Source organism: Lutzomyia longipalpis, chromosome 1 (genome assembly GCF_024334085.1).
Source record: "Lutzomyia longipalpis isolate SR_M1_2022 chromosome 1, ASM2433408v1".
In the NCBI taxonomy this organism is placed as follows: Eukaryota; Metazoa; Arthropoda; class Insecta; order Diptera; family Psychodidae; genus Lutzomyia; species Lutzomyia longipalpis.
In genome coordinates, this window is record NC_074707.1 from 30,154,422 (window position 1) to 30,176,871 (window position 22,450).

Here is a 22,450-nt window from a genome sequence, read left to right on the forward strand (position 1 = left end):
TTAATTGAATAAAAGACACACTAAGCATTAAAGTCTCAAAAAGTTAAAAAATTAAATAAAATCATAAAAAAGTATAAAAATGTATTCCATCCAAAAAAAAAATACAAAAATTCTAACGTAGGTACGTTTTAATAAATTAATAAATGGGTCAGATTGGTCAGATAATTTAGGATGCAATAAGTCTTGCTGTTTTATACTTATGTACATAAAACCATTTTGGGGAAGTGAAAGTGTTGTGTAATTAAACTTTCCATGGCTGACGCGAAATTTCACTTGAAACAAAATTAAATTAGAATATCAAATAAAGGCAACAAGACAGCATGAGAATGGTTCAAAGATGAATAAATTAAATAAATTATTATTCATATTTGCTCAAGTAATTAAACATATCCATAATGCAGGAAACACAATACTGAAATCACAGATGGAAATCAACCCTTATTTATTGTTTACAAACTGACTGTTTGTTTCAGATCTGTGACATTTCATAATTAAATTTGATTTGTTCTCTGACAGATTTTTAATTATAAAACTCCCATCGCGAAAGTATGCATATGTAATGTATATAATATGTAGGTATGTTAAAATAGGAGCATATAGTCAGATATGGTTGTTTATTCTATAAAATAAAAATATTCATCAAATACAGAACCGCAGCCCTCCATTGAGAATATATATTCATATAGTATATGAGCCTACAAAACACACATGAATCTTCCATTTGCGCCCTATTTTAAATATTCAGAGGGAAATCTGGCCTAGTTGCTCAATTTCTTTCCTTGAAGCAGAAATTCCGGCACCCTACTCCCATATATAGCGCGTGTGTGTCACACACAATCGCCCCCTATATCTTCTTTTTCAGCCACAAATCCTCAACCCTCGCGGTATATTGAATGTGGTACAGCAAGTGTGTGCGTTGATCAACTTGCTGCGTAGGACAAATGGAGAAATCATGTAAAATTCGGAGTCCACATTCGATCAGAAATTGGAATTCTCAATATATGTTCTCCTTAAGTACCGTGTGAATGTACCAGAAGACATCTTTGGTGATATATTGCTCAATAACAAGTGCTACAAATTGTCAATATGGTTATATATGTATATACGCCCAATACCGTATTAGGCTAAGGAAAAAAAGCTCTACAGTGTGTATCATCTACCTACCTATTTTACAATTTATAAGGAGAGTACAAGTAATACACGATTTTTGAAGACAAAGAAGACAAACGTAAAAAAAATAATTATCTGTTAGATACGTTTAGAAATCATAATCAAAACTACATATCTATATTGTAATATGCTTACCCACTCTAAAGTATAAATTACAATAAAACAAACTATAAAACGTCAATCATAACGCAACTAAAAGTGGAGTATTGAACTGAAACGGTGATTCCCAGATTGAATCTCCGGTGAATCACTTCTCTCTGTGAACAGCAGAAAATTTCCAGCATATAGGCAATATCAAATACAGCGCGTCTTTTTGCGCGAGCGGTAACGTTTTTTTCTCTTTTTCTATAAATTTCATAAGATGAATTCAATTTATCATGAAATATGTTCTTTCCCCTCAATATATACATATAATATGTATAGATGAAGTGAAAGGGGATTCTTACCAATTTTTCTTATTCTTTTCCAGTGAATAAGCACACTTTATATCAATACAGTGCAGCACAAATGATATACACAATATGACTATTAATCAGACTCTGTATGTATTCGCTGCTTTTTTTGTCAATTTTAAATCCAAAAGAGTCAATAAGAAGAAAAACTGTTTCTTTCATATGGCACATGGTGTAAAAGAAAAATTGAGGAAAATTTCAGGGTGGGTAAATCCTGAAAAATTGTTTGGCTTACATTGAGGCACAACATGAGCTACACGACTGCAAATTTATAAATGGACAGTTTTTTAAAAAGACACTCCGTGAGATGCATCTCCTGAATACCAAATTCATATACTATTGCTCTCACATCCTAAACACTCTATTATCCCTGTATTACTGTCACCTCTTTCAGACACCCATAATTCAATATCACATTGAAATATTAAGGAGATTTTATCGAAATCACGTTTGAAATGAAAATACTTTTACGGATCAATAAATTCCTCGATAAATTCTCCATTGCTTCATTTTAACAAAATTCCACAAAATTCACATTATAACGACTTTGTTCACTTCAAATCAACCTTGCTGTTATCATTAGGAATGTTTATTAAAATAGAAGTAAAAAAAATAATAAAACTCACATGCGCACTGATAAATTCAAATGAAAACAAAATAAAAGTAATCTTCAAACAAGGGGAATTTTTCAATACATATTTCCCATACATCAGGCATTCCTTCATTAAAGACAGACATAATGTGTCTTCCAAGACGGGGATTCACTATAACAAATCTCTTAACTGTAGTTCTTCAAACATTCAGACTGCTGCAAACATATAAATACGAAGAACGATCTTCCACCAGACATCAGTCAGAACGAGATCGTTAGTCCGAGAACCTTAAGCAATTTCTGCAAAATCACTTCTAATTCAATTTACTTGTGCAAGATGAATTTCACAAAATATTTCGTACTCTTTGTTGTACTCCTGGCAGTACTGACCACTGGAGCTGAAGCTGGATTTTTGAAGAAACTTGGAAAGAAACTTGTGAGTACCAATTTGAATAAAAATGACCAAGGGCAAATTCAAAATCCCTTCTGGTCAACCCTTGAATGTTGTTTTTTTTTAATTATTCAATTATTCGTACAATAATTTTACATGATTAGTAATATAAGATATACGATTCCAGGAAAAAGTCGGAAAGAACGTTCACCGTTCAGTGGAGAAGGTACTACCTGCAGCTCAGGGAGTCATTGGTGTTTTAGGATCAGCTAAGGCTCTAGGAAAGTAGGATACATTACCTACAAACATCACTGCCATGAATTTATAATATTTATTTATCAAAAGACAAAATAAACTATACTCAACATTTTTTAAATGAAAATGAAAGTCTTTTTTATTACCCTTAAAAATGAATTATTTGGAAAGAAGGAAAAAAAGAATCTCCCAGCTTAATAATTTCTCAGTATTTTTGTGTTCCAGCTTACAGTCTGTATGAGTAAGTTGAAGAAAAAACGAAAGTTAAGAAGAAAGTTATGTAAGAAATTTTTTTTACCTTTTCATCGAAAATTAATTTTCTGTTCATAAATATGTGGAGTATGTGGGTCATTTTACGACAATTTTTAAATCTTGGTTGCGGTTTTCGAGTTCATTAACCAAATACCCCCTTCAACTCTCTCCTTAATATCTGAATAAAAACAAATAAAATAAGCTATGATATTTACATGTAAAATATTTCAAAATTTTAAAGATCAAACAGGCATTGGCCGTATAAGGAAGACAGAATGGGTTTCCCAAGATGACAATTCAGTGTTATGAAATTGAAATTTTGCAAACTTTTCACAGAGTATATAAATACGCAGAGATCAACGCCACAGAGTGTCAGTGTGTAGGATATCGTGAAGCAGATATTTTCTTAATTTTTGAGTCCAAAAAAATTCCTAAATTAATCGATTAAAATGAATTTTACAAAGTATTTTGTCATACTTGTCCTTTTGGCTGTTATCTTTACTGGAGCCGAAGCTGGAATTTGGAAAAAAGTAGGAAAGAGAATTGTAAGTAATACAATACAATACAATTACCTTTTAGCTGTGATTCTTTTTTTACGAGTTATACACCTTAAAAGTGAAGTGCTTTAAAGTTTAGTGTGACCCATTAATTAACGTTGCAAATATTTTACAATTAATTAAAAACATTTTAATTATTTAACATTAAATAATTTATCTTTCAATTTCAGGACAAAGTCAGCCACACCATCAAGCATTCAATCAGGAAAACTATACATGCCGTTGGAAAATAGCTTGGAGGCATTAAGATTTTACTGTTAAAACCAAAATTACATTTACAATTTGTAAGATTTTATTTATTTATTGAATGACAAAATATATGTTCTTGAATATGGCATGTAAGAATGTTTTAGATTGCCCTCTGAAATAAAATGGCATGTAGAGGAATTAATAGCCGATTATAAGGAAATTAGATGGCTAAAAGCATCATAAAAAGCACCCACATTACGATGCAACTATAATCCTTTAATAGCCTTATCTTCCAGTGATCTGAATTATAATTTATCATTATTGCTTTATGCAATAATTTATGTTTATGGCTACAAAGAGGGCGGGCAATAATGGAAGCGGAAGCAGGCAGAATAAGGAATTTGGGTCGTCAATTCGGAAAAGATTGATTGACACTTTAGCGTGTTCAACTGACCAGAAAAATCGCGTATATAACCCACCGAGGGTTGAATTGGTCTTGGAAAGGATTTGTGAATTTTGATGGTTGAGTCAACAAAGTCGAGCAAGTGAATTAATTACACACTCGTCGGGTATATTGATTCATGGAGAAAGCTCTGTTGTGCAGATTATTCGAGGGATGGAGAGAAGATAAATAAATTTCTATATCATGACACAAAATAGTTAATTGAATATCGCATTCACTAGCATGAATTCTCAATACAACATAACACATAGGGGTGGGATGGTTAGCAAGGATACAGGGCCACATCCGCACAGTTATTCAACCGAATAAATGAGCGGAGGGGGTGGCAGTGGTCTCATGTAAACATGGTTCTTCCACCATTTGCGCCACCATCAGCAACAGAAGCAAAAGACACGGAATACGCTTTCAATTAAATTTACGATGTTTGACACCCGGAAAGGCGTTCTACTGACGACGCTGTTATGCGGTTGAGTGCGCCCCTTCTCAAAGGGTGAGGGTGGTCGCGTCTACATCTGGGTGTGATTCACAAACTTCGCCAAATTCTCTGTGCCACCTTCTCCAAGTCACCCACATCCAAGACCATGTTTAGATTATAAATTTAATGACATTTGGCTTTATTTGGCATTTCTCTAATTCGCCAACATCGTGTTAACAATCCACACCACTCCATAATCTTTTACCCACCAAATGCAAGGCAACTTTCAATTTCAACTCTCAACTCCAGCCTTTGCCGCGGAAAGATAATAAATTGCAAATACATTGAGATGTCAAGGAAGTATAACAAATCATCAGCCAGGAGAGATTTTGGTGGCATATTCGCGAATATTTGGAAGTGAAAAGTTAAGAATTTTTTATTATTATTTACTCAAAAATAATTTTTTTGCATTGCATTCAATACACTTTATAAAGATATTTATTCAAAGTAACTACAGAACTGTAAAATATTTATAAAAACTTGAAATTTAAGCATAAATCAAATGCAAAGAAAATCTGAAAATTCTCGTTAAACAGATTCCCAAAGACATTATCACAAAAATCACATAAAATTGCAGATAAATGACCATTAAGGATTGAAAGTGTCATAAAATTATACAACCAAAAAAACACCTCTACGAACATTTTGGATCATCCTCTCAACAGGAGGGGGGCTTTTAGGGGGATTGGTTGACATGCATGTGGATAATGTGAATGTTGGACGAAAGCGTGCAATATTTTACCCCAAAATGTTGTTTATTTGAAAAATGTTATAAAATGGGAAAGTTCAATTGATTTAGTGGTTGTCATTTGCCCTGCATTGTTATTCGGTATTTTCGTGACATTTCTATCCTTTTTTCTCGCACTGGGAGATACACAACATGCATACATATACCTACCTATAAGGGGAAGGAATTGATAAAAATGTTGTGATATTTCAATTTATACGGAATACAGTATGAATTGTTTCCAGAATATCAATTTCTTTTCATCAATTTCTTCATGCTATCCAGGACCAACAATGAGTTTGGGTGTAAAAGTGGAATGATGGTGGAGGGAGGAACTTGAGAAAACTGTATGTATTATGTACAATGTACGTACAATGTGGTATAAATATTATTACTCTCAGAGTGATAAATTGGCGGTGTCATCTATTTTTTATCGTTTTTATGTCCCAACAAATTGATACAAGAATCACATTCATGAATTTGATATAGTGGTCCATAAGTGTACGTGTATGTGTATGCGTTGGAAAAATTTACACGAAAGCAATGAAGTAAATAGAACATTATATTGAAGAATGACTCGGAATACTTTGCAATGCTCCAGCACTATTGTATAACTATTAAGTTATAAAGTGTGTTATCCATTTTGTGTGATTTATTAAGTCGACTATAGCCACCAAAATACCCACTTAATGTCCTAAGACAGCAATTTTCCTGCGACTATAAAAATAAATAAGAGTAAGGAGAGTCGTTGATCTGAGACGCTTTCAATATGTCGTAAATTCCTTTCAAAAGCGTATAAATTATCTCTTGCGATTCATTGGATTCTATCCTCTTCTTTTTTTTCACCGCCGATTTTCCTCTCCTTCTCTTGTGAAAAACTGCACATGAATTCAATTTACTTATTTTCCAAATTAAGCACGATCATAATCGAATTTCTAATTTTCCTTCACTAATTCAAATTAATCAACCCCTCATTCTTTTACTAACTTACTTCTTTTCTCCCTTAATTCATGATGACTTCAGAGGTTTTTTTTTTCTTTTCTACGGGAAGAACTCTTTCCACTTTAGCGAATTTCCAATTTAATTATACATTTCGGTAAGGAATGGGTGAAAAATGTTGCAAAATTTCAAATTTTCCTTCAACACGGCATGACTTCGTGTTTTAAAGGTTTCGCACAATGTGATATTGGTATTATGCAAATGGGTTAACGTGGTGTCTTCCAATTACTGCCTTTAATTCGTTCGATTAATTCAATTCACCTAAAATTTTATCATCCCTCGAAGAAGTAATAAGAAAATGAGTGAAAGGAGAATTGAGACAAGTTCTCTTATTCACCCCCTTCCACTTTTACACGGGAAGGGTGAATATTCAAATTCACTCACTGCAAAATCTCTCCATTGTAAATTAATATTCATTTCTTATTTTGTTCTTTTAATTAAACAACCCTCATGAGAGCGGAGATGCTTCGGTGTTGCACACTCGAGTTCCCCGGCAAATAGTTTTGTGAATTCTATTGTAAATCACTGCGAAAATTTATGAGTATTTCACAATGTACGGTGGAAACTTGAGTGTACTATGTGTATTTCAGAGGAAGACAAGAGAACGACAAGGAGTGGGTCCTTATCTTTTAGTGGAAACGTCTCAAGGAGGCACCATTCTCATCATCACATTGTTTTCCATTGTGAGTGCCATTTCGCATGAGGGGGTATGCCGTTAGAATTTTGGGTGGAAAAAGGTGGAAACAAGAGAACACAGGATGCACCAGGACCGAAATTGATATCAATTTAATTTTGGGCAAAATTCGATTTGTCTCCTCTCTTGTGCAAATCCACTCCCCAATTCTCAAACAACGCGCGCAAAAGTCATATAAAGGAAAATCCACCCCTAAAATGTAATACAGAATTTCCCATTTCGGTTATTTGCGTTGTTTTCCAAATTTATGGGACTCAGCACTTGGTACACCCTTCCCATCTCACCATTGTATTCTCCTCCGACATCCTCCACCCTCTCGACTCCTCAACCCACCTTTTTATTTTACTTCCCATATATACAACAATACAATAATGAATGACATCGCGACGAAATTTCCCGCCCAAGAAAAATCATGCGGTGATATTGATAGTAAAAGAGGGGTCTATGGGAGATTGAAAATCAAAAGGTGAACATCTTATGGTGGAAGCAGTAAACTAATTTAAAATTCAAACCGATTTGGATACGGGGGATGGGAATCATAACATAATTCTATGCACAAATTGAAGATAAGGACATGAAAGGAAAATATTGAAACGTGATTATGTGAATAATGGTGAGATGGAAAAAAAAACTTGCACAAATTGATAAATTGTAGCACGGAGAATTTTCCTGCCTGAGCTATGGGGAAAGATGCATAGGATTAAGTCTTTTGCTTTAAATTTTAAAATCCAACCTTTGTTGGAAGATTTTTTTTCGAGGGTGTTTCATCTCATTTGAGATTATACGGAATTTTTGCCCCTTTGCATAAATTCTCCCCACGGTATATGCTTCTAAATGTAAAAAAAAAATGTGCGGCATAATTTCCCAAAAGGCACCTTTTATTATTCTGCCCAGCGAAGAAAATTGCATTTTGCCACCTTCACTTTCTTTGATCCACAAAAAGTGTAATTGTCAGAGTAATTTCTTATTTAATTCCAACCAATACCCCATGACGGAGATTCCTTGCGAAAAGTCACGTTCCTCTCATTGCGTCAGATGATCCAGTAATGAGGCTAGAAACCATTGATTCAACCCAGACAATTTATCCGACAAATGCTTATTGTTATTGCCAGAACACAATCTCCGACACTATTAGTGAACTCCACTTGTACAATTCTGTACTCCATATCCTTTAGCAATTATCGATTTGAATCTCTTAAAGCGTTGATGGTGGTCATAAATGATTTAATGTGTCCCGATAGGAGATTTAAAGGACGGTTTATATGAGTAACAACATTTAGCCGCCCAAATGCTTTCGTTGAAATTTTCCAAGGGTAATATTTTCCCAAGACTTGTTGTACAAAAGCTTGAAATTATTTAATCCATGAAAATTCGCAATTTTTCCTTTTTCATAAAAAAGGAAAAATTGCAGAAGAAATCAAAATTATTGACCTGTAAAATTTAATAAAATTTTATTGATAAAGTGTATAAGAAGTGTGGTGTACGATACTCTTCATCGACCAATTTTACCTTTAGGTTAAAATCTACAATGGCCAAATAATTTTCCCAAGTGTGATTTGGTGGTGTGGAAGACAAATAAACTAAAGGGCATTGAAGGGGCAAATAATGGGAGGTGACTACCCCTGAGGGAGCAACTCGTCCATATTTGTAGTGTGCACCAAAAATAACCATTTGGGGGGTGGTTGTATGTGATAAAATTACATACCAAACCGTAATACCTTATAGTTTCCCTTGCAGCATTTAAAATTTTCCATTGTACAAAATTTAATTTCCATTAATTTCCATACATACAACTCCTGAGTGAGAGCGTGCTGTCACCCCTCTGAGAGAATGGCGTCACACATGAGAGTGCTCCCGAGAGTGGCACTCCTTGAGGAAATCCTCCCACAAATGCCAATATAACACTTTTCCAGATTTATAAAGAGACGCCAGAGTCATCGAAAGGGTGGTTAGCGAGGCAATATTCCAACAAGAGGCCAAACCTTAATAAATATGTCGCTTCGTTGTAATTTGTGTGCTGTGCGCTTCTTTGGGGATTTTAACGTTTAAAACAATCCCAAACCCTTGCGATATTTTATGTGTATTTTGTCGTGGTTTACATATTTATGTGCCACCCCCTTTTTCGTGTGAAGCATTGTGTATATGTGAATTTGAACAAACCCCGAAGCCACACTTGTGAGCTAATTTTGCAAAATTAAACATCTTCACATACCCAAAAGACGATGAATTAAGATGTGAAACAAAAGGGTAGATTTTTGATATTGCATAGTGTGGCGAGAAAGTATTTACATAAATCTCACCAAAGAATGCAATAATTCACATGGATAAAGCAGCTTCTCACCCCTCATCCAACTTCTCTGTAAGCCGGAAAATTTTCCAATGCCACAGATACACCATGCTACTTTACTAGATATATATATAAGTTTTATTCAGCATCTAACGTACAGTTACTTATGCTTTTTCAGTGCCTTAATTACTTAATACATTAGTTTTCTTAAACTAAATTTCTTTTATTAACTTGGTTCTAGTTAGGAATTCAATTACTTTTTCTATGGGGATTTCAAAAAGGATATGTTTTAAGCAATTTGACTTTAATATTAGGTTTCTTATGTTTTCTACTTTCCTGCATTCTGTAAAGATATGCTTTATTGTGAGTAGCTCACCGTTACACTCACAGTGTTTTTCATTTTCATTTCTATTCATTAGGTGGCTGTGGGTTAATCTAGTGTGTCCTATCCTTAGTCTATTTATTATTATAGCATGTTCTCTTGAAATACTATCATTATAGGCAAAGCCGCTGGGTGTTTCGTAAATCTCCCTAAGTTTTTTGTTGTCTGTTATTTGTGTCCAACTGTTGTCTCTTTGTTCAATATTTTTCTTCTTTATAAGGGAATTTATGTCCTGAAAGGATGCTATATTTAGGTCGATGTGGTATTTTTCGTTACTTTCTTTAGCTGCAATGTCAGCTATCTCATTTTTTCTAATTCCTATGTGTCCGGGGACCCATAGGATGTGAATTTTTGGGTAATATTGGAGGAGTGTATCCCTTATTTCTATAATTGTACTGTTTTTGTTTCCAATGGTACCTATCGCGATGACGGTAGATAGACTGTCGGTAACTATCAGTCTTTTCTCGTATTCAGCAAGGGGAATTGAACACGCTTCCAAGAGTGCAAGTGCTTCGGTTGTAAAGACCGAGCACACGTTTGAGGTTTTAATGCTCTCCACAACTTCTTCATTTGGGCCTACTACGCTAAAGCCTGTACCAGATTGGGTTTTGGAACCGTCCGTGTAGTATTCAGTAAAGTCTCCGTATAGAGATCGCCTTTCTCTGAATAGCGCTGTGTATACTTCAGGTGGAGTGTTGTTTTTCTTGTACATCGTTAGGGTTATATCAATGATGTCGTCTAAGTTCGTCCAGGGAGCTAACTTTGGGGTTACATACGGGATAATGTCTATTTGTGGGATGCTTAGTTGGGAAGCGAGTCGTTTAGCCATATTCATGAAGGGTTCTGGGTATTTCATTGAAAGACGGAAATTGTCATTTGGTGCTTCTGGGGAGAGAGGTAATTGTGGGAGATGTTTTAACCTGTAGAGGTATTTGATACAGGCTAACTTTCTCCTATCTTCAAGGCTGCTAAGACCTGCAGCAGCTAGCAGACTTTCAATGGGGGATGAGCGGAAGGCTCCTAGTGCTGCTCTAATTGATGCTCGAAAAGGTGTTTCAATGATTTTTAGAGTGTCTTTTTTTGCCTGACCGTAGGCCTGACATCCGTAGTCAATCCGGCTAACTATCAGTGCCGACGTGATATTGAGTATTTGCTTCTGTTTGGCTCCCCATTTTCTGGATGAGATAGCCCTTATTAAGTTAGTTATTTTAACAAGCCGGTTTTTGAGGTTAATTAAGTGTGCCTTCCATTTAAGTTCACAGTCAAAAATTACTCCTAGTATCTTTACTTCCGGTACTATTGCAATTGGATTATTATAAAGGGTCAATCTGGGGGTGGAGGTGCATGAAGATTTTCGGCAAAAGTGTATGGCTTTGGTTTTCTCATTAGAGAAAACAACGCCGTTGTTACGTGACCATTCTTCAATTTTGTGGATAGTATTCTGGAGTGAGGCTGTCATGGCGTTTTGGTTTGGCTTAGAACCGAAAATGACTAGGTCGTCAGCGTAAAGGAGGTATTCTGTGTCGGGGCATTGGTCTAAAACTAGTGTTAAACTATGTATGGAGACTAGGAAAAGTGGGACGCTAAGGACTGATCCTGTGACCATCCCGTTAACTTGCTCTCTCCATTGGGATTCGTGTTGGCCTGATAGTACCCTGAAGGTTCTGTGTTGCAGGAAACTTTGAATTAAGTTGAACATAGGGCCTGCTAGACCCCAACTAGCCAACTGGTGTAACGCTAGAATTCTCCATGTTTTTTCATACGCTTTCGTCATGTCAAAGGTAATGCATGTAGTATGGGACGTTTTTTGGCAGCTATTGCTTACATAATTTTGCAGGTACAGAATATTGTCAGTGGTACTACGTTTAGCCCGAAAACCTGATTGTCTATCCGACAGTAGATGGTTTTTTTCCATCCACCAATTAAGCCGTCGGACAATTATTTTTTCTAATATTTTACTCATGCAATTAGTGAGAGCAATTGGTCTGTAATTCTTGGGATCTGTGGGGTCTTTATTGGGTTTAAGGATCGGTATTATGTTAGCCTTTTTCCAATCGTTGGGATAATGTCCGGATTGAAAAATGTCATTAAATAGTGATAGAAGAACTACTTTGCTAGAGGGATTGAGATTTTTAATCATTGAGTAAGTAATTAAATCAGGCCCTGGGGATTTCCCTTTTGCATGAGAAAGGGCTGTTTCTAGTTCTCTAAGTGAGAAAGGTTGGTTGAGTGTACTGGTTTCGGGGGATTGGGGGTAAAGAAAAGGGATTTTTTCGAGATTGCGTTTTTTCATCAGGAAAGTGGGATCGTCGAAGTTATCGTCGCAGTTTTCATAAAATTGTGTTGCTAAAATTTCGCAAATCTCTTGAGGTTGATCGTGGTATGTGTTATCCTTCTTTAAGTGGTAAATTGAAGGGGATTTATATGTTCCTGCTATTTTCTTAACTTTATCAAATACTTCTTTAACTGGGGTATTGTTGGTGATTTTAACGACATAGTCACTCCAGGATTTCTTTTTAGCTTCCTCTTTTAACTTTTGAAACAACTTAAGGCTATCTTTGTATAGAGTGTAGTTTTCGTCTGTGGCATGTCTTTTAAATTTTCTTAGCTTTTTGGTACAGTCTTTTCGTGCTTTTGTGAGTTCATCATTCCACCAAGGTACGAGTTTCTTTTTAGGTTTGGCTTTGGTCATGGGGATACTAGACTGTGCTGCAGTTACTATTTTATCAGTAACTGCCGCTACGTTTACGTTAGTTTCTTGATTTATTGAATAGGCTTCAGATAAATCTGCTTTGTTTGTGAAATTTGTCCAATTCGCTAAATATTCTTTCCACCTGGGCCTACGCATTAAATCAGGATTATTGTCAGATATTTTGATATGGATTGGAAAGTGGTCACTACTATGCGGCTCCTCACTTACTTTCCACTCAAGGAATGGCATAAGCGAGGGACTGCATAGGGAGAGATCTATTGCTGAGAAAGATTTATGTCCCGGGTGTAAATAGGTGTAATCACCGTTGTTTAATAGGGTGAGGTCGTTTGAAAGTATGAAAGTTTCTATTAAGGAGCCCCTACCATATGTGGACGTACATCCCCACATGGTGTTGTGTGCATTAAAGTCCCCAAGAATTAATACTGGTTGAGGTAGGTCATCTAGAAGCGCGTTCAATTCTCTAATACCGAGTTGAAGACTCGGGCTTAAATATATTGAACAAATTGTTACTCCTGACAAAAAGGGAGTTCTTATTGCAACCGCGTCAAAGTTCGAGTTTATGGGTACCTCTGTATATTGTATACCTTCCCTGACAAAAATACCACATCCACCTAATGGTCTATCGTGCAAATGTCTATTGGAAATTAATGAAAAGCCTTTAAGAGAAATTGATTTGTTTGTAGTGAGGTGGGTTTCTTGTAAGCAAATAATACCTATACTATTGTCTTTCGCCATGGATTGTATATCTGTGAAATTTTTCATACCGTTAATATTATATTGAACTAAATGCATAATTATGTTATTTAAATTTTACTTTAATCTATTGTTAATTGAAAAAAACTTTGAATTAAAGACTAAACTTATGTTTTAATTAAGTTCCATTTCGTCTGGGTTGTATAGGATGCTGCTTGATTGCGTAATGAGTTTGCCTGTAGAGCCAAGGTCTCCGGAATCAGTACCGGCGTTCCCGGATGGAACGCCAAAGTCGACGGCCGGTGCGTGTGCTCCGGGGGTTGACTGATGAGGGGTGGCTGTGTGTGTGGTGATGCTCTCGGTTGTCGGGTGTTGCTCTTCCGTGGTTCTGGAGAAGGGGCTGTTTCTCTCAGCTTTCGCGATATCAACGTTCTCCTTGTTTGCTTGGAAACGGAACACAAGTCCCCTTTCACCGCTGTTGAGGTTCCCTGCCGATTCGCTCTCCATGCGTTCTCCTGATGGTAAGGTGCGACGCTGATAAGCGTTGGGCTGCTGTCTGTTGGTCATTGTTGGTGCTTGCTCTGCTCTACGTCCTCTCAGGGCTTCTGCGTATGAGGTGTCCGTCCTCTTCCTCTCCTTATGCACCTTCTTTGCTGCCACATACGAGATTTTCTCTGTCACACGGATTCGTTGGATATCGAATTCTTCTCGAAAGATTCTACACTTTCGATTCCATGAAACGTGTTCTTCTCCGCAATTCGCGCATTTCGCTGGTCCATTGCATTGTCCATCGTGCTTTGGTAGTGAGCAAATGCCACAGATGGCTTCCTTTGCTCTGCATTTCTTCTCGTGGTGGCCGTATTTCTGGCATTTCTGACATCTCATTGGGTTTGGGATGTATGGCCTCACCCTGAGCGCATGGTAGTAGGCATTCAGCTCCTTTGGCAGTGTGGGTTGATTGAAGGTCAAGATAAACGATCCTGTGTCCTTCAGCAGCGATGTTCCATCTTCTGTAACTTTCCTCTTGATTCTCTTCACCTCCGTGACATTGAATGCTGCCAATTCAGTTTTCAGCTCCTCATCTGACAGCTTAGTGAATGCAAAGCATGCAATGATTCCTTTGCTCTGATTTAGCGTTTGATGCATCGAGAATTTCACTGTCTTTCCATCGATTTCCTTGACAGCCATCAGTTTCTTGGCCTGGTCCTCATTGCTGGCTTGAATCAGTAGTTTTCCGTTTGCAAGTGGTTGGAAAAATGGAATTTTTCCAGCAGCCTTGTCCAATGATCGCTTGACTTTAAAGTATGAAATGCCAAGGAAGTCACCCTCATTCTCACTTTCAGCGACGAGAAATCTCTTGTTGTTACTCTCATAGAACACTCTATCCAGTTCCAGCGTTTTTGTCATTCTCTTCCTCTTTCCTTTTGCCGATAAGAGAGGAAAATCCTCCTGCCCTGTGTCGAGCGGCCCGAAGCGATTTGCCGTCGGGCTGCCATTGCCGCTACTGGCAGCGGCCATCTTGTCACTCACTTCACTCTATGGAAATTTCCACTCTTTTTCTTCACAACAAGATTTTCTATTTACTCCACAATATAAAAGAAAAACTATTTTCCACAACGTGGATAATATAGTTATAGTGTCTCTCTCACTTTCACTTTCTTCACACTCGGGATTTTCTAATTTTTTTGGCAACTTTTCTATAGCAAATAGCGGAGCGCTCAAAAGCACGTCTTGCTTGGTCAAGCGTCAGACGCAGAATGCGCTACTTTACTAGAACATTTTTGATCATCCAGATCAAATTGTGACAGTGATTGATTCCAATTTGAACACCTCATGCTCCAGCAGTCAAGGGGTAGCATATTGAAGTAACTATACCAATCTAAAAAAAAAACAAATTGTCTTCCATCGAGCATCAATTTTCATGATTTTTTGTTATATCAAAAAACGAATCCCTGATTTAATCACCCATTTTCAGTACCTATAGTAAAAACAGTGCAAGTGTTGGGGGAATATCCCTCCGGTGTTATGCAAAAATAATTGTAATTTAATAATGACAAACACTCGAAGAAATTAACCCCTTCTATTTTATAAAACAAATTTTCCATAAGGAAAATAAATTACGCCACATTAAAAAGTCCTTCTTTCACCAATGACGACGCAGACTTGTCAACATCCTTCAACATTTTCAACCCTTCTTCTATTTTTTTCTCGTAAACCTCTGTGAAAATAAATTTAATTTTTTCCTTGTCGCCCCGCGAAAAAACAGGGTAATTTGCATAGTGGTACCAAAAAAATGCACGGAAATGTCATAAAAATCTGTTACTTCCACCAGGTTTAGATACAAATGGTTCAGTCATTTGAGTTTTATATCTCTGAAAAGTGTTGAGATATTTTAATAATAAAAAACCCAGAAAAAATGGTCGAAATGTTGCATTGTGAATATGTTAACATTTTATTAAATTAGCTATGTACTTTTGATAACGACAGGGGTGGATTCTATTAGTTGGTATACCACAATCGTGGCATACCAAGTATTGTAATCGTCGGAAAAACCGACCACCTCAGATCGGGCTCAAACTTGGTATGAGCACGTTTTAGACATCCCACATTATGAAAATGGTGGTGGAAAATTTTTGATCCGGCCGGCCGGCCTGCCGGCCTGCCGTTGGTCCCCATTTTGCCTTATAGCTCGAGAACGGTAACAGATAGACTTCCGGTTTGAAGTTTTCTATAGAAATGTGGGTGTAAAATTTCATTTTTTTGCATTTTAAAAATCCAAGATGGCCGCCGTCCGCCATTTTGAAATACTGTCAACCACTTCCCTTACAGCTAGAGGTCTGAAATTTTAGTATGTTGTAGAGCTCAGTAAGACGTTTTCATCGACTATTCATACTTGCAAATCGGTCAAGCGGTTTAGCAAATATGGCGGCCTAAAGCAAAAAGTGTTTTTTCAATATAACTCGAGAACGGCTTGACCGATTTTGATCATCTTGGTATCAAATGAAAGGTTTCAAGAAGCCCTACAACTGCGTAGAACATTCCAAGTTCCAAAAACATCCGCAAGAGGCGCTAAAATCAAAAACAAAAATTGCCTAACTTTAAGGGGCAATATCTCCGAATCCCCATTATCGATTTCTTTTAAATTTTGATATGTTGTAGCAGGACTAATAATCTTGTACCAGTCCGAAAATGAAGAAATTCTATGTCGCCGTTTAGAAGATATCGCAGTTTGAAAAATTCTTGAATTTGAAAAGTTCTAAGAGCTATATCTCCTGAACTGCTTGTCCGATTTTGCTCAACTTGGTATCAAATTAAAGGTTTTACAATTATCTACAACTTTCTAGAACATCAGAAACCTCTAGAACTATTCCTTCAGGATAAAAAATGCCAAAAACTGTTTTGGTGAAACAAAAATTCGCCATTTTGTGTTCTGGAGGTGACCTTGAAAATTATTAAAATTTATGTCAATTTATAGCCTGTTTTAATACCTTTCCAAAACTAGTCAAGAAATGTCTGTAGGTCTTATAGAACCAGAGATATGACCATTTTTATGCATCAAATTACTGATTTTCACACAAAAAATCAGTTTTGCCTACTAATGCAACTCAGAAATTAAATTACAACGCATAGACTGACCCATCCGCGTTGTGGTATACCAACTCTTATAACTGGACGCGTTATGATTGACTTTATATTATTGTCATGCACTCAAACAAATTTTATTACCCCATATACCCTTTTACTAGGATATTTTGCTACTCCACCCTTACACCCCCACATTTTTATGAACAATGGGTCCAGTTAGCGTCTGTCACAGCGTTATATTTTCAATTATTTTCTTCAATTTTGGAAATATGTATGTACACAGCATTGCACTCAATAATTTTTCCGAGTGTATAAAATCACAAAAATTTGGTTCTCTCATCACGAACGAACATTTTCGTTATTTTTTCGTCCAATACAACTGCTGATAAGTTCATTTTTGTACAATCCCCTGGAGGGACTGTGGCTCTATTTGTGGTCGACTATGGGAATGAATATGAATGCAGCAAAGTGGACAAATTTTCTCCTCATGCACCATCGAACGGGAGGTATATACACCATATGGCGCAGGGAATATCAAATAATCAGTACTTATTGCTCCTTTTACTGCTGATTTGGGACTTTGGCTCCCCATTTAGGGACTGGTGAGTGGATGAACGTAATCGAAATACCCAGACGATGTAGAATTTATTGAATTTCATCAATTAGTTATAAAGTCTGTGATATGAAAGTGGAAAACCACACAAGGTCGAATTCTCTTGCAATTCTTATGCAAGAGCTCATATCCTCTAACCCCCACGCGCAAAAACCCTCAAATATCTTGCAAATTATATACGATGGAATTCGCTACTCAAGATACTTTATATAGCCTTTATAGTGCTTTACTCGAGGGAAATGAAATGGAGTTCCTAATTGAAAATGCGTGTGTTTGATGCCAAGTAATGTAAATTAAATCATATGAGAAAATTCTTCTCATACACACCCCAACTTCTTCTTTATCGCAACCCTTTCATGTGAATTTAAATTATGAAAAGCACCGACAAAGGGAAACTGCTAAACCACCAGTAAAAGTGTTGAAATAATCATACCAATTTACATTGAAAGATATTATGTGCAAAGTGGGGGTTCAGTATTGATTCCCATCACAAAACTTTACCACACCAAATTCAATAATTTGTTTCAACCCCCACACAATCTATTTACCACCATTTTCTCTACTAAATATTCCGAATTGTTCCACAATAGCGGTTTTCCATAAAGTTCACGTTTTGTCTGGGTTTCGCTAATATGGGGATAATATCCAATTCTCCCATGCATACACTCTATATTTAATACACTCTGAGGATATTGGCAGAGGAGCCAGAACGGGGGGAGGGCTGATGGTGGGAGTCATTCATTCCATATAGCCAAAATGCCGCAGGACAAAACACAATGTAATTAGTAATTCGCGACTTGCGTGTGTGAAATTTGTATTTGGAGTGTGTTGAACTTCTTCAAATATCCTATACTTCACTTTATGTATATACATAACATACATATATTGCTCACTTTATACCAAAGAGGTGTCGTGGGATGAGAAATACCGATCCCTGAGCAATTATTTCACTTGCTTGGAGCAATCTAACGCACCACCAAACTCCTACTAAACATTTTCACATAAATGCCATTGACTTAAGACTGATATTGCTCCTTCTGTTTTTATTCTAAAAACTGTCTCTATTCAAAGAGAAAGTCACTGTCAAAAATCATTTAAAAAATAATCATTTAAAATTAACCTTATAAGAAGTATAGGGTGTACCAGGATAATTAATGACACGACGTTTTCATTTTACAAACTGTTTTTATTTAAATAGGTAATACGCGTGAAGCACCCCGCAATCCTCGTTAGGGGTAGGTATATATGACTTTACTTGCGCCCTTATCTCATACCGCATCATGTGTAATCTCCCATGTTCTTCAATTAACCACACTCTCAATGTGTGATTATTGGAAGTTGATAAATATGGTAAAGGTGCAGAACCCGTGGATGTGCTTTAGATTATTATTAATCATGTTGAAATGGCTTTGGGGAGAGTGATGGATTTAAATGCGAGGAAGGGTTAATTGGAAATTGCTAGTTTCTTTGTCACAGCAAGAGACATATTACGCATGAAGATCAATTGCTCGGAGGGAAGATAAATTCAGCATAAAGTGTCGGGGAATGGGAATCATACGACGATGGAAAGTTTTCGCGCCTTGAAACATGTGTTATAATTTTCCAATAAAATGTTATTAATTAACTTGTGTCTTCCTTTCATCTTAATGACATGCAAATACCTTTTACATACTATGCAATGTTTTCGCAAGCCAATAAATCCATTGCCGCAATAAGTTTGGGGTGAGAAGAGCTTTTGGTGAGATGGGGCTAAAATTTGTTATTAAGATCATAAAATCAACATGTGTTCGATAGACAACTTAATAAGAAACAAATACAAAACTTGACGAGGGTAGAAATCCTCCCAAGAATGGGGGAAGGAAAAAAATCCAGCCATTTCCTATTGATGGTAAAATGTCCTGAATATGCATTTTTATATCCTCTCATGTGCGAAAGTGCCTTCAATAAAATATTCAATATGATGATAGAATCATCATAATCTCAACCATTTTTGCCACTTGGCTTCCATATCATACATATTTCTCTGTCAAGGGCAACGCTTTCGAAGGTGACTGGCACAAAAGCAGAAATTTAGCAGCATAAAAGCGAAAGTGAAATCACTCGAAAGACACACATCTTTCGCATTGTGGGCAAAATGAGAGCATTTTTTGGGTTTTTGGCACAAATGGGAACTTTCGCGACCACAAAACACTTTCACTTTTGTATAGAAAGCAAAAGTGACCCAATGAAAACCGACTTTAGTTGAAGCTTTTTGGTGCTTCTCATTTCATTTCCGTATAAAACATTTGAAAAGAGAAAGCAGAAAATTATATAATTTATTGACCCAAAAGCATTGATATTCTCTTCAAGATCACGACAAAGCTGTGGCAAAGAAAGCCCACGTCTGTCTGGTCAATACTCCCATTTAAATTGACCTTATAAGTAAAATAAAATTCAAAATCTCATTTTGTCAAAGCAGAAATTCTTAACCGATTATTCAGCAAAAGCTTACCTCATTCTTTATATTCTTATGGTTTATTTCTACACTTCAAAAGTCTTTTATTGCCATCAAGTCAACTTTATTTTTTTTTTAAATATATAATTGCATAAAGTGCTAAATCTAAAATTCATCTCGAAATATATTAAAAAATTGAAATAAATTGACTAAAAAATGGTCAGGAAACCTTTTTCTTTCCCAATATCCTGAATTATTTATAACCTATCCTTATACTTATTCTTTCATTGAACAAGTAAAATATTACATAATTTTCTCACGTTGAAAAAAGCTTCCATTTGAGAAAGGATATCGATTACGCTGCGGCGAAGTGCACAAATTGGCATTCGGCCAAACAATCCCATTTTCCCTATCTTTCCCATAGGACGATATTTGATATAAAATAGCTCCATGTGTCGTATCGTCTGGCCGTGAAATGAAATGGAAAACTGCCCTCCGCACTCTGCGGAAGGAAGCAAGAGAGAGAAAACTTTGCAACTATCGTTCAGCGAATTTGTTCTATTATACAGAAATTCCTATTCTATGCTCATTAGTGAAGGTATTCTCATAAAGCTATTTCATAAATCTATACACATTATTTTCAACTTCAAAATAAATTTATTTGTATGGATTTTTCTAATCGATTTAACCAGAAGAAATTCCAGTTTCTTTATGAAATTTAATATTAAAAAGTAACGCCAAAATAAATTACTCATTTCGCGCCAAATTGGAATCTGTGCATAAACTGTAACGGAAAAATTGTTGTATTAATTATCAATATCAAAGGTATAATTATTTTTAAATTTTATTTTAAAAAAACTATAATTTTTATCTAAAGAAAGGATTTCGACAACTATGCATTTCTACACCGTTGGACCGATTGCGTTGAAATTTGGTACAGAGGCCCCTTATATCATGCAGTTTTCACCGGCTACATTCATTTTCCCCCCAGAGCCCCCCTTCGTAGCGCCCCCATATAAAATTCATACTTTTTTGACCACTTTTTGAATTTGGCGCCCTTTTTGGTACATTTTCTTGAAGAGAAAATGAGACGGATGCATTTTACCGCTATCCGTCTCCCTCCTACTTTCAGTTTTTCGCAATTTTTTCGCGTTTTCCGCCGAATTTTCCGGGGAAATTGTGTTTTTTGTGACCGGGAAAACACTTTTGAATTTTTGGCATCAAAAATCCCAAAAGTCACGAAAATCCATTTCCGGGAAAAAAAGTGCGTGTAAAATCCCCAACCGTCAAAATTTCCGCCGGCCCCAAATTTCGCACGGAGAAGTTCCTTGGGGGCCCCGGAGTACATGTAAGTGCTCCAGGGACCCCAAGAATGTCTTTTGTGTCCAAAAATTTGGAAGAAAAACAAGAAAATCGCAGTTTTGAAAAAACAAAAAAAAAGTTCGTTACAGTTCAAACAAAAATTTCACGCACACACTCGAAAAAACTCACCTACACAAAATGCCAGAATGAGAGGAAAGTATTTTTCTCATGCCATCTCGTATCAAATAAAAAAGTAACGACGCCTTGTAAATTTTCACGGCTCACATTTTCCCTTCATATTTATAATAACGCCATCCCATCGCAGTATTAGAAACTAATGGCGTCGCGCTTTTTTTAAATATCAGCGAAAGCTCTAAAATATGAATAGGGGAGAGCGGGGTTAAAAAAATCACTTAAGGGTTTCGGAAAAGCTTAAAACATCATATTTTCTAAACATGTAAAGCAAAATGTGTAGCTCATTTCTTTAGGAAATTTACTGCCGTACAACTCTTTCTCAGATCATTTTGTTCTATCTAGCTAGGAAATATGATATTTTAGGCTTTTTCCAAACGCTTAAGTGACTTAAATAGCCCCGCCCTCCCCTACATATATAAATCTGTATTCAGCAAAAGCTATATCTATATAAAATTTTCTCATGTGATAACGGAAAGGTGTTTTTTTTTATTTTCAGGTAAGATACCTGGCGCTGCCGTTCGAGTGATTACTTCATCAGTGTGGTGTTATCAATAAAAAAAATGACGAAGCAACAGACACTATGTAATCTATCATCATTTACGAAGCGGTAGAGTTCCGCACATTTGCATTGATAAGACCGATTTTTTTTGGCAGATCAAGGTACAAAGTGAGCTCTCTTCAACTTTGTATTTACAAAAACGAAGATAAAGATTATTTGGTCTGTGTTTCTTTTATTGATTAAGTAAGTTTTCCATTGTTGTTGTTATTTCCGAAACTGCTCAATAAAAACGATTATCTTCCATATACAAGAGATATAAGGTACTCAAATCTTCCTTCCACTTTATGGATAGTTTTCCGTGTCATGGACAGATTATGTATGTAGGTATGTATGTACTGTACAACAAGTGTTAGAACGTTGAGGCTGCGAGAGCTCATTAGCGGTTCCATGGACGCCGGGAGCAAATGTGGAAAGGGCAAAAGGGTGTAGCCCATTCAGCACACATCACGACTTTGCGGATGGACGGTTCCA

General features: G+C 36.3%; 2 protein-coding genes across 2 annotated transcripts; one reads left to right on the forward strand and one right to left on the reverse strand.

Moving 5' to 3' along the window:
• The first annotated feature begins 2,473 nt into the window (after nt 1-2,473).
• On the forward strand, nt 2,474-2,987 carry LOC129785929 (cecropin-A-like). Its single transcript, XM_055820597.1, has 2 exons — nt 2,474-2,650; nt 2,793-2,987. Exons 1-2 carry the CDS (start codon nt 2,552-2,554, stop codon nt 2,892-2,894), a joined length of 201 nt encoding a protein of 66 aa, XP_055676572.1. The 5' UTR covers nt 2,474-2,551; the 3' UTR covers nt 2,895-2,987.
• A 10,478-nt stretch (nt 2,988-13,465) lies between these two features.
• Nucleotides 13,466-14,809, reverse strand: LOC129787192 (uncharacterized). Its single transcript, XM_055822608.1, has one exon. The coding sequence runs from the start codon at nt 14,807-14,809 to the stop codon at nt 13,466-13,468; it is 1,344 nt and encodes a 447-aa protein (XP_055678583.1).
• Between the last annotated feature and the right edge of the window lie 7,641 nt (nt 14,810-22,450).

Bases quoted from the DNA above. Each gene is read 5' to 3' on its own strand.
- LOC129785929 (XM_055820597.1), top strand. From the start codon at position 2,552: ATGAATTTCACAAAATATTTCGTACTCTTTGTTGTACTCCTGGCAGTA. The intron at 2,651-2,792 runs GTGAGTACCAAT...ATACGATTCCAG, and splicing joins AGAAACTTGGAAAGAAACTT to GAAAAAGTCGGAAAGAACGT.
- LOC129787192 (XM_055822608.1), bottom strand. From the start codon at position 14,809: ATGGCCGCTGCCAGTAGCGGCAATGGCAGCCCGACGGCAAATCGCTTC.